Raw genomic sequence first — 12287 nt, forward strand, 5'->3', positions numbered from 1 at the left:
TGCACAAATAAATAGCACTATCGAATTGCTTACACTTATTTAGAAATAGTCTTCTTTATTGGGACCAGAATAACAACGATATTAACGCAAGTTAGAGACCATAATAATGCTACTGGAGACTTTGGTGCTTCAGATGGTTGGTTGCAATTCATTACGTCACAGCGAATTTCTTCTGCTAGTGGTGGTCTGATAAGTATATAAATCAAGATAATAAAAGACGACAACACTATTTTGTATTCTGGACATGGCAGAGTGGCGGTAATGTTATTTTCCTATATACGTTCCGAAATATTCATTAAGTTATGGTATGTGTTTATATTCCTGATTATTCCAATATAACTAACTTTGTTTTAGTTGATTTGTGTACGTTTTCATATAGATTAAGAATCCTTTTCATTAATTAATATAAGACGTCTAGATTTATATTTGCTTCTGCTTATAAAGATCTCCGTAATAATTGGTATGTTAATATGTCCTCTTACCTTTACATTCGTTTAAGCTATCTATAAGGTACTTGCGCTCTTAAACCTTCTCTCATAAATCTCCTAGAATCTCGAAAACTGCGAGTATTCTTAATTAGCTATCGCTTCCTCTGAAAAAGTTTTCTATATTTGAATACAATTCGCTTTCGTGTTAGAGAATGCTATTGACATTGAAAATTTAGTGTAACGACTTACATGAGTTAACAACTGAAGTACAATAATTCCCTACAGTCAATTAATTAAGTTTATTCATAATTTAATAAATAAGGTGTATTGTGTAATTTTGATAAAAAGAAAAATTAGTTATTTTTATTTAGTAAATTCATTCAAATATAAAAGAATATTAAAATTTCATTATTCGGTCATAGCAAAAATTAATGATATTTACAAAAAACAGATTGAACTTGTGTGTCACAAGCAGTTGACCACAACCCTTCAATCTGATCCAGACGGATTGGGCTCCTCCTAATGAGGAGTCACAGCGAAAATAATGCAGCCGGCACGCCACTCCTCTGCTACATCCTTAGAGGTATTCATGACTGGTTACATGATAAAATTACACGGGAAAAAATTACACAGGGACAAAATTACACAAAGAAAAAATTACACATATAAAGAAATTAAACAAAAAATTATTTCGTAATTTCAAAAAAGAAAAAATTACACATATAAGAAATTAAATTAAATTTTATTTCGTAATTTCGAAAAAAAATTAAAAGGAAAAATAGGAAAATATTTACACAAGTAATTTCGAAATTACGAAAATTACACTAAGAAAAAAAATTAAAAGGAAAAAATATACAAGTAAGAAATTACACATAAAATAAAATTTACCAAAAATTGTACAAAATTTATAACCAGCGAGGGATAAATCACTAATCGACAATTGTTAATCACCATGAACTGCTCAAGAATTTCTAAGAATTGTTTGGGTGAAGGTATATAAGTAAATTTTGTCTTACATTCTTCAGTTCTAGTTTAGTGACTCGTAATACAACCAGTGTATAACGTGCGAGTTAATCAATTTCGTGATTAATTTTTTTAATTAATTTTTAATTTACCCATGGCTGATTTTGAGTACGGTGTTAGTAATAAGGGTGGTCAAATTATAATTTACAAAGGATTCGAGTTTATTCGTCACCGTGAAACTGCTATCGGACCTATTCATTGGCGTTGTGCAAAGTTTAGAACTTTACATTGTCGATCGCTGCTCCATACCAGAGACAACAAGATTATCAGTGAGTCTTCAGAACACTGTCATGTTAATAGGACTTTTGAATCTGAAGTTCATCAACTTGCAAATCAAATGAAAAGAAAAATGTCGAATCCAGGCGCAACGGCTCGTGCAATTAAGCTAACAATTTAGTGACTGTATCAGACGGATTAAAAATGTGCCTACCGAAGAAGAGCTCCAGGACGAGGCGATTAAATGGATCCAAAGCTAAAACAACCAAAAACGTTCCGTCAAATCCAGATAACAAAAACTTTGAAATACCAGAGAAATACTCTAAATGGATTATTCATGATTCCGGGGCAGAAGATCCAGAACGTATAATACTAATTGGTCACAAGACTCTTCTAGATCAACTTGTAGTTAACGATTTTTGGCTAGCAGATGGTACATTTAAAGTGGTTCCAGAAATATATTATCAGTTATACAGTATCCATGTCCAATATGATTCAGGCGTCGCTTTTCCTTGTCTACTGGCTCTTCTACCAGGGGAAAAGGAAGAAATATACGTGAAGATGCTGAACATGTTACTGGAGAAATTCCTCAAGCTCGACCACGAAAAAGTTTGACCGATTTTGAAATAGCAGCAATAAATGCTTTCCGAGCCGTGTTTGAAAACATCGAAATTAGTGGCTGCTTTTTCCACTTATCACAATCTATGATACGCAAAGTAAATGAATGTGGACTAAAATCTCTATATGAATCCAATCAGTCATTTGCAGTACACATTAAAATGTTACAATCACTTGCATTTTTACCAGAAGAAGAAGTGTTAGAAACATTTTTAGAAGTTGCTGATCTGTTCTCTAATTTAGACGAATATAATGAACAAATCGAGTAAGTTCTCCTTTACTTCGAACGTACATATATTCGAGGTCGACAGCTCAGGAACGGCACTTATAGACAACCTCTATTCAATATTTCTACTTGGAACCATAGACACTCTGCAGCCAACCGTATAGCTAGAACTACAAATTGTAACGAAGGATGGCACTATGGACTTCAGTCTCCCTTTCAGTGTTCCATCCAACTGTTTGGAAATTTTTGGATAACATTGTTAAAGAATTATCTTTACAACATACAAACTATTTGCAGCATTTAACTGGTCAATGAAACCCAGGACGTCGTAGGTACATTTCTTTAAAACAACGTATTTCAAATATTGTACAAAATTATGACTCTAATAGACGATTGGAATTTTTACGATGTATAGCTTATGACTTGGTGTTTGTTTTTTTATTATTTTTTAAAATAAAAGTAATTTTTGCAATATTAAGAAAGTTTGTGTTTAATTTGACAACAAAATACCAATAATGATATATGCACGTAACCACAAGAAAGATATTTAATTAACCAAATATTTCGGTCTGGAAATAGCAGACCATCCTCAGTTGTATTACAAGAACAGTTTTAAAAAAATACAAGCTAGAATCTAACAATAGATCGTTAAAATTAGAACACGCCGCGTGATGTTATATCACTAAGTATGAAACGGAATATTTTGAAGTAGAAACGTGATTGAATTTGCTATTAAAAAAATAAAATAAAAAAAAATAATGAGTAATCTTGATTAGACTTTCCCAGATTTTTGATATAGATATACAGTCATTACGATTCAGGTTGGGACGATGGAGCAAGGCCTCCACGCTTTCCTTGAACAAACGTTCGAACCTATAACGGGATCTATGTAAGAGGCGAGTCTTGGACCAAAAGATGCTGTGGTCAGTTTCAATCCCGTGTTGAGCCAATCCAGACTTTTTAGGTTTGTTGTGAAGAATGGAGGATTGATGTTCTTGGATTCTTTTTTCAAGAGAACGTCCAGTCTGTCCAAAATAAGAGAGATCACAGTTGCAAGGAATTTGATAAACTCAAGGAAGAGATAAAGTTGAGCGTTTGGCTTTAGGAGAAGGAAAATGAGAAGACAATTTGTTAATAGGTGAATACGTAGTTGTTAAATCATATTTCTTTAAAATTCTTGCGATAGGTTCTGAAATACCGGAGATATAAGGAATAAGCATTCGACGTATTGAAACTTTGTTGTTTTGTGGAGGATTATAAGAATTGAGAAGATGTTGAGTACTTTTTCAGAAAAGCCATTGAGTTTCATGTGTTGTTGGACAGTAGAAAGTTCTTTCTGTAGATAATCAAAAGTAGAACAATTAGTTTTGGCTCTTCTGATGAGGCATTTTATAATTCCTGTTTTTTGACATCGATGATGGGCTGATTCTTTAAGAATATAAATACCTGCGAACGTTGGTTTCCTGTATACTGTAGTTGTAAGAATATTTGAAGGTCGCCGGATGAGGAGAACGTCTAAAAAAGATAACTGGTTGTTTTCTTCTATTTCCCTCACCTCTTACATAGATCCCGTTATAGGTTCGAACGTTTGTTCAAGGAAAGCGTGGAGGCCTTGCTCCATCGTCCCAACCTGAATCGTAATGACTGTATATCTATATCAAAAATCTGGGAAAGTCTAATCAAGATTACTCATTAATTCCTTTTTTTTTTTTTTCAATCATGTCTCTACTTCAAAATATTCCGTTTCATACTAAGTGATATAACATCAAGACCGAAATATTTGGGTTAAATAAATATCTTCCTTGTTGTTACGTGCATATATCATTCAGTCTTATGTCACAAGTATCCTTAAAACAGCAAAATACCAAATAATATTTTAATCGAATTAAAGTCAACAGGTAGGTCTTATAAAGTATTACAAAATTAACAGAACACTTGTGTAATTTTTTCTTAGTGTATTTTTATCTATATGTCATTTCATCCTTGTGTAATTTTGTCCCTGTGTAATTTCTTCCATGTGTAATTTTGTCCCTGTGTAATTTCGTCCTCGTGTAATTTTATCACGTGTAATTTTGTCCTGACACGTCATGACTGTAGTTCGTGTGTGTTCACGGGGCCAATTTGCCTGCTTGCGGGATGAAAAACCCAGCTAAACTGCAGGAGGGGGGGGAATCTACTTCCCGCACCAAGACCGGCTAACTTGGCTATGGCTGAGGAAAATCATTGAGCTCCTCACGTCTCCCACGGGAATCGAACCTAGGACACTCCTTCCGCAAGTAAAAACAAGGTTGGAAGAAAAAAAAGAGAAAGCTTTGTAATATATCATTATAATGATAGACGTAACATGTATTTAAAAGTTGCTTTTAACACTACTCCTAAAAAATAGAAATTTGCTCAACGCCCAAAGAATATCGAAAATAATCCTACAAGTGCATGTTTGTCTGAAAAATACTGATTTTTTCTTTTAATGACATTTTTGAATTTAATTTTTTTCCTTCTCTCCTAGATGAAGAATTAAGTAGTGCATCTTTCTTTAAGGCTTTTCTTGCTTAGCAGAGATGGAACTTCCCCATTTTAATGTAAGTACTAAAATTAATTAATAAGTATTGAAAGAATTATTATATCATAAACTATATTTGAATTAATGTAGAATCACTCCTTTGATAGGCATTCCACTAGAGCAAAAAGGTGGCAAGTTGTAGATGATCAAAAAAGGAAGGTAAATTATGAGGGAGGATACTGATAGAGGATTTAAACTAGGGGAAAGACACGTTCCAACAGCACGTGGGTATTTCTACGCCTGAAATTCTTCGGTTGTAATTACAACCGACTTAACCCAATCCAACTCATATATAACTGAAAAGTATTCGACTTTCAGCAATACTGAAAATAGAAATAGAGTATTTCAGCAAAGCGTAAACTTCATGTAACTGAAAGCGTGTGGACTTCTCTCTTGTTCCTGATTATTCACTCAGATCCAAGCCATTACAAGTGAGCCACCGAACGTCGCATGGGATGTTATACAAGGCAAATGCATCACAGACCCAAACCCGCTATAAACCAACATTCTTTACACCAGTGAAGTCCGCGCTGTTGATCACCATTGCTGATAGCTGTCTATGTGTAGCCGTCCTTCTGTACAAACTTCATTCTGCCAAATTAAGTAAATATTGAATCCAACATTATTTCAAAGCCGAATAGAGAAACTACAAGAGTTTCGTGCCGAATATAGAAACTATAAAATGTTTCGGCGGATCCAAGCGTAAGCAAACCTTTCATGACAGGGACAACTCGTAGCAAAGGTGAAGTAAGCTCCGATCGCTAGCCTTAGTATTTCCCATAATGTAAAACACATCTCCTAGCGGACATGTATGATGTTATACATTATGGGGGGGGGGGGTCACTACCCAGACCGGTTTCGACCTTTGTTGAGGTCTCATCAGTGGGAGTCAGACCCAGATGTAAATACTCAGGTTAATGCGATGCGGAACTTATACTCTATCAATTTTGAACCTCTGTAGTCTAGTTCGGTTGGTGTGGAGTTGATAATCTCCACATTGCACTGACATGATTTCCTTACTACCCTTCCGAATACCTTTTCTGGTTTCGCGATGTTAACATATTTTATTATTATTTATTCTGAGGCAGCATCTTTACATGTTTAGAATTATGGCCGAAGCTATTGTCAAGACTATAAACCCAGTATATGTTCTCCAGTTGATTTGCAGGATAAAAAAAAAAAAAACGCCGATTTTAAGAGAGGAAACCCTCCTTTGGATGAAAACCTCTTATAAAAGGTTCTTCGTCTATAGACAAGATTCGAATCCTGGTCCCTTCAACCAAAAAGAATCATCGTTATCGACTGAGACTTCTCTTACAGCTATTTGAATCATTCAGTCTCTTTGTCGCAAACGAATCATGGCATTCTCTGAGGATTCTTTTTTGCCATCCTTAAGGTCTTATTCACATTCCACTGACAGTATAAATATAAATACATACATTGTACTCTAATCTTCGTTTACCTTATTTATGTACAAGTATCAAATGAATGCATATTAAAACATCACAAGCCCTAAAACACCACAAGGAGCTATTCTTATCCCGGTCGCCACACGGGGAGGATGTGAAACGTCCTAAAAAGGACTAGCTTAAAGGGGCGAAGAAAGAATGCTTTTCGTATTCCCTGTTGTAGAGGACAATGTAAGGATAGGGTGTTATTGAGCTATTAAAGCTCTGGTCATGGCTGATCTCTGATCGGTCTTTTTCATATGAATCTCACCGCATTGGCATGAGTCCTTATAAGGACTGGCTTAAAGGGGCAAAGCAAGAATGTTTTTAATCTTCCCCGTTATCTGTAAAGGACAGTGTAGGATAAGGTGTTATTGAGCTATTAAAGCTCTGATCATGGAAGGAGGGTAACAGCAATAGCCGAGCCTCAGTTAGAACTTCATTGGCTACAGATTGCTATACATTACCATCCAAGGGTATGGATTTTTTTAATTTTAATATAAATGGTCCTTATAGTCCTTATAAGGACTGGCTTAAAGGGGCGAAGCAAGAATGCTTTTCATCTTCCCCGTTATCTGTAGAGGATAAGGTGTTATTGAGCAATTAAAGCTCTGATCATGGCAGGAGGGTAACAGCAATAGCCGAGCCTCAGTTAAAACTTCATTGGCTACAGCATTGCCATCCATTACCCTCCAAGGGTATTGGATTGAATGAATCAATTACCGCATCTCACGGTCGATTGACCACCCCCAATATAAATGGTAGAATTCAATGTAAAATTTATATAATTTTCATATATAAATATAAATGGTGTGTTATCATATTATTAAATACTCTAGAAAAATTTAAATTTTAAAAATTATTTTTCTAAATTTAATCATATTATACTTTACAAGAAGTTTGTTCTCAATTCTTGATCTGATTTAATTTTTATCTGAGTTATCATGCTAAAACTATTTTTTTTTTATTTTTTCTAAACTGAGTTGCAATATTTAATTTTTAACCCTTCAGGTACATCGCGCCTTCCCCCCCTCCCCTTTCCCCACTCAACTGGCGTAATGTGTCCTGCAATTTTTAAATCATCACATTTGCATTTAGAAAGACTTAATATTTCTTTTGATTATTATTAAGTATATTTATCTAATTAAACAACTACAATGAATACATTACAATACAAGTTCTTTATTACTACATAACCATAAAATTACTTGTAGAAATGGCCTTGATTTTTAGCTGGCGTCACCTGTTCTTATTTACTATTTCACATTTTCCTTGACAGTATGACGCGAAAAACACGTATTTCATCATTAAAGCAAAAATATTTTTCTTATGTTTTATCATAATTTACTTAAAAGTACACTATTGCTCAAAATGAGTCATCCTTCGAAATGTCACCTATCAGCGAATGTTTATCCGCTTTCACTATAGTCCTTATAAGGACTGGCTTAAAGGGGCGAAGCAAGAATGCTTTTCATCTTTCCCGTTATCTGTAGAGGACAGTGTACGGATAAGGTGTTATTGAGCTATTAAAGCTCTGATCATGGCAAGAGGGTAACAGCAATAGCCGAGCCTCAGTTAGAACTTCATTGGCTACAGCACTGCCATCCATTACCCTCCAAGGGTATCAATCACCGACTATGTAAGTAAAGGTGAAATCTCAAAAATATACGGACGATCTCTAGGCCACTCCATAGTGGGCGAAAGACCGTCCTAATCTCAGCGTTGGTTCCACTCAGTGACGGGCTCCCCGACCACTGAGCAGAACCGCTCATATTCCGAGGAAAATAATTCACCGGCAAGTACCCCTCAGCGGGCCGTGCCGGAGAACACTTTCCCCGGAGACTCAAAGTGCTCCCTTAGGGCAAAACCTAAGAGAGCGAACTCATTAACCCAGGATAACAGCAACAGCCGAACCTCAGTTAAACTTCATTGGTTCAGCATTGCCATCCGTTACCCTATATGTATGGGCATCTCATATAAAATCAATCACCGCATCTCACGGTCAATTCATTCCACTCCGCCTCGCCGCTTTCACTACATTTTCATCGTTAATGCTTTTACGTAATTATATATATAAATGTGTATGGTGTGTATGATTATATAACTTTATTTCTAAATAATATGTATAAATTATTGTTTAAAAATCCTTATTGTTTCTTTATTAGACATCTTTTTACAATAATTCTTCTCATCACTCATCTAACGATATATCCTTCGACGAGTTTCTTCCTACACTAGTACAATACAACGTCATAATACTAGCAGGGTAAGTAGTCATTAATATACAACTATCTTTAATATGAAGTCTGAACTAATGAAACAGCTCAAGACTAAATTATAATTAATTGCAAGGGATAATGGTATTTATCTATTTGTTTGTACTTCAGCAGTGCAGTGGCCATTGCACGGAAATTATTATTCCCAACCTGAGCTGTTTAAATTAAACTAAAACCAAGTCCCCCTTCTTTCTTTCTTTTTCTTTTTGCTTTCTTTCTTTTTTTTTATAATAAAGAGATTAATGTTGGTTCATTATCAAGAGTTTAATGTTTGAAACTAATTTGGTTCAAGCAAAATGACAACCAAAGCATTATATTTATCTAAAAAATAAACGTTTATACATTCCAAAATCTTTTTCGAATATTTATAGCATTAAACTTCCCTTATTCAAAATTATACAAACAGGTGTCTTACATGGTTTTCATTAAGAATTCAATTTGTGCCTCTGTTCTGTTATTATTGTTGTCCCTTTGTAGCCCTGTGGAAATGGTATTTCTTCCATAGTGCTAAGAGTAACTTTTTACGAGAGTAACTTTTTCTAGACTTTTAGGCCTTTCTTGGGCCGATTCCCGAGCGAGTCGATCTCATTTAGAACCCAAATATTTTTATAACCCCCTAAAACTCGGATTTTAACTTAGCGTATCAAAATAAAAAATAAAAAAATTTAAAAAAAATGCAATATAACTTATGAGATGACAGCACTTAATTGCCATATTCTCTCTTTCCTGTAAAGATAATACCTTATTCTTTTTATGCTTGTATTTTGCTCAAAGAAATATTCATATTCTAAAACCACTTATTGACTCTTTTTTTTTTTCAGCTATTTTTCTCGTCGGGTAGGCCTAATATCTTCGTCAGACGTAGTCGGTATAACTAACTTCGCAATGTATTTTTCCATGACAGCCGTCATTTGTGTATCCATAGCAACAGCTGATCTTAGGGACATTTGCTGGCAGCTGATGGCTGGAATAGTAATAGGAAAAATGATTATTTTTGTCTCAGTGGTAACAATCACCCTGATGATTGGAGGTTCCAAACGCTTGGCATTAGCTGGAATGTATGGCATATTCTGTGTGAACTTCAATGATCTGGCAGTAGGAAATCCTCTCAGTAAGTAGAATGCCAAATCTACTATATTATACTATATATAATAATATCTCATTTTTATTTCTTATTAACAAAATTAAACATTAACATCCTTAAACAGATCTTACCCTACTGAAGTGATTTTTTTTTTTTTTTGGCTAGATGGGCGAAGCAAGAATGCTTTTCATATTCCCCGTTATCTGTAGAGGGCAATGTAAGGATAGGGTGTTATTGAACTATTAGCTCTGATCATGGCAGGAGGAGTAACAGCAATAGCCAAGCCTCGGTTAGAACTTCGTTGGCTACAGCATTGCCATCCATTGCCCTCCCTGGGTACCCGTTTTAGTCGCCAGCAGTAGTGTAGACACTAGTGACCAGATGAAGATAAGATAATAAGGAATCGTGACGTCATTGTGTGATAAGCTGATTGACGTCATTGTGTGTGACGTCATGGGTTTGGAATGTTTAAAATTTCCCTATGGAATTGTGGGTGATGATAGAGATAAGGAATCGTGTTATGATTGGTGGGACACTTTGAACCAAATAGTGTAGGGTGAATGGGGAAAGCAACGTCAGTGTCGTGGATGTGTGTTGTTATCAGATGTAGATAAGGGATGTAATTTGTTAGTTGTAAATAAGTGACGTTATTGTTTTGAATGGAAAAGGAAGATATATTAGTGGATAAGGATTCGTGTCGTGATTGGTGGGACACTTTAAACCAATTAAGGGTAGGGTGAATGGGGGAAGCGACGTCACTGTCGTGGATGTGTGTTGTCGTGAGATGTAGATAAGTGTATGGTTTATGTATGGAATTGTGGGTGATGATAGACATAAGATAGAGTATGGAATGTTTGGAATATCGGTGGGAGACCCCATCTGTCAGTGACGTTGTGTGTTTAGTTCGCGTACTGGATTGTAGGTGTGGTTAGAAATAAGGAATCGTGACGTTATGAGTTATCCTTATCCACTAATATATCTTCCTTTTTCATTCAAAACAATAATGTTACTTATTTACAACTAACAAATTACATCCCTTTTCTACATCTGATAACAACACACATCCACGACACTGATGTCGCTTCCCCCATTCACCTTACCCCTATTTGGTTTAAACTTCCCCACCATTCACGACACGATTCCTTATTTCTAACCATCACCCACAATTCCATACGCAAATCAAAACACACGACCTGACAACACAGACACATCTTCTCCCAGGGAAATTCCAAACATTCCAAACACATGATGTCACACACAATGACATCAATCAGCTAATCGCACAATGACGTCACGATTCCTTATCTTATCTTGATCTGGTCACTAGTACCTACACTACTACTGTCACCTCGTACGGCATGCATGGGCTGCAGTAGAACTATTCTTATCCCTGCCACCACACGGGGACATTTTTTTTGTCACACGTCGCAGTGAAAATTATAGTAAAAGTATTGTTTTTGAGATAATTGGTGTGGGAAATTAGCTAAGAAAAATGTTTTTTTTTTTAATTTTTATTACCAATATTTCTTTTAAATTTTTATTTATTTTTTTAATGTTTTTAGTGTCATCATTGTTTCCTAAAACTCGACCTCATCTTTTAAAGAATCTTTTCTTCATGCCTGCTCTAACAACTATGTTCTTCACTCCCATAAGTCAACTCATGATAGAAGTGGACAGTTGGAGCCATATTAAAACCGAAGTGTTTACGAATTGTTCGAGTAACAACGAAATAGTGTATATAACGAGAAATGTGAGCTCTGGGACCACAACAAACAATGAAGATAGTTCTACAAAGAGGAATAAAACCAGAGATCTTGTGAAAAGCATAGTGATATCAACGGCAACGAATCCTGCTGTACTGGCTGTTCTGATGGGAATTTTTATCAATCTCATTTGCGATCGTGCGCTACCACCTTATGTTTACACGCCACTCAATGTAAGCACAGTTAATGAGCAAAACTTAATGAAGTCTTTTAATGAATTAGATGTGTGTTTTTACTTAAACTGTTTAACTTAATTTCAGTTCATGTTTTACCATGTACGACGATTTTGATTTCAAAAAGTTACCGCTAAGTAACGTTCATGAATGATTCTAAAAATTGTGCGAAATAAGTAGGGAGTAAGCGAGGCTGCTTTAGCCCTATCTAACTTTTTTTGAGACTGAGTGGGTAGTTCAATCTCCACTGGTAGCCAATCAGTGATAGTTGGACAAAGGCTGTCACTAATTAAGTGCCACGCAGTGAAGAGACTGCTGACAAGTGCAGCCATCTCATGGTACCTAACCCTAACACAATATTTTAATGTCTGAAAATAATGTGGGTTCTACTGTCGATTTTCTTGAGTTTACAGGAAAAAACCCGAATTTCCGGAGAAAAAAAAACGGTTTCCCTGTCAGAGATCGACTAACT

The 12287-nt window shown here is 35.4% G+C and overlaps 1 protein-coding gene across 2 annotated transcripts in view; it reads left to right on the forward strand.

The window, feature by feature from the left end:
• Positions 1 to 237: 237 nt before the first annotated feature.
• The window catches only part of LOC150092182 (lysosomal cholesterol signaling protein-like), a 42536-nt gene continuing 30486 nt past the window's right edge, over positions 238 to 12287 (forward strand). The window contains exons 1-5 of one of the 2 annotated variants that reach the window (XM_090415247.1): positions 238 to 305; positions 5018 to 5090; positions 8685 to 8785; positions 9617 to 9906; positions 11442 to 11815. In XM_090415247.1, coding sequence (XP_090271373.1) covers positions 5070 to 5090; positions 8685 to 8785; positions 9617 to 9906; positions 11442 to 11815 — 786 coding nt within the window. In that variant the 5' untranslated portion in view covers positions 238 to 305; positions 5018 to 5069. Of the gene's footprint in view, positions 306 to 4692; positions 4799 to 5017; positions 5091 to 8684; positions 8786 to 9616; positions 9907 to 11441; positions 11816 to 12287 lie in introns of those variants that run through there. The other variant, XM_090415248.1, reaches the window with a different exon arrangement.

The sequence above is a fragment of the Typopeltis vanoorti genome, unplaced genomic scaffold (genome assembly GCF_054136105.1).
Source record: "Typopeltis vanoorti isolate ZY-2024b unplaced genomic scaffold, IOZ_Tvanoo_1.0 HiC_scaffold_24, whole genome shotgun sequence".
In the NCBI taxonomy this organism is placed as follows: Eukaryota; Metazoa; Arthropoda; class Arachnida; order Uropygi; family Thelyphonidae; genus Typopeltis; species Typopeltis vanoorti.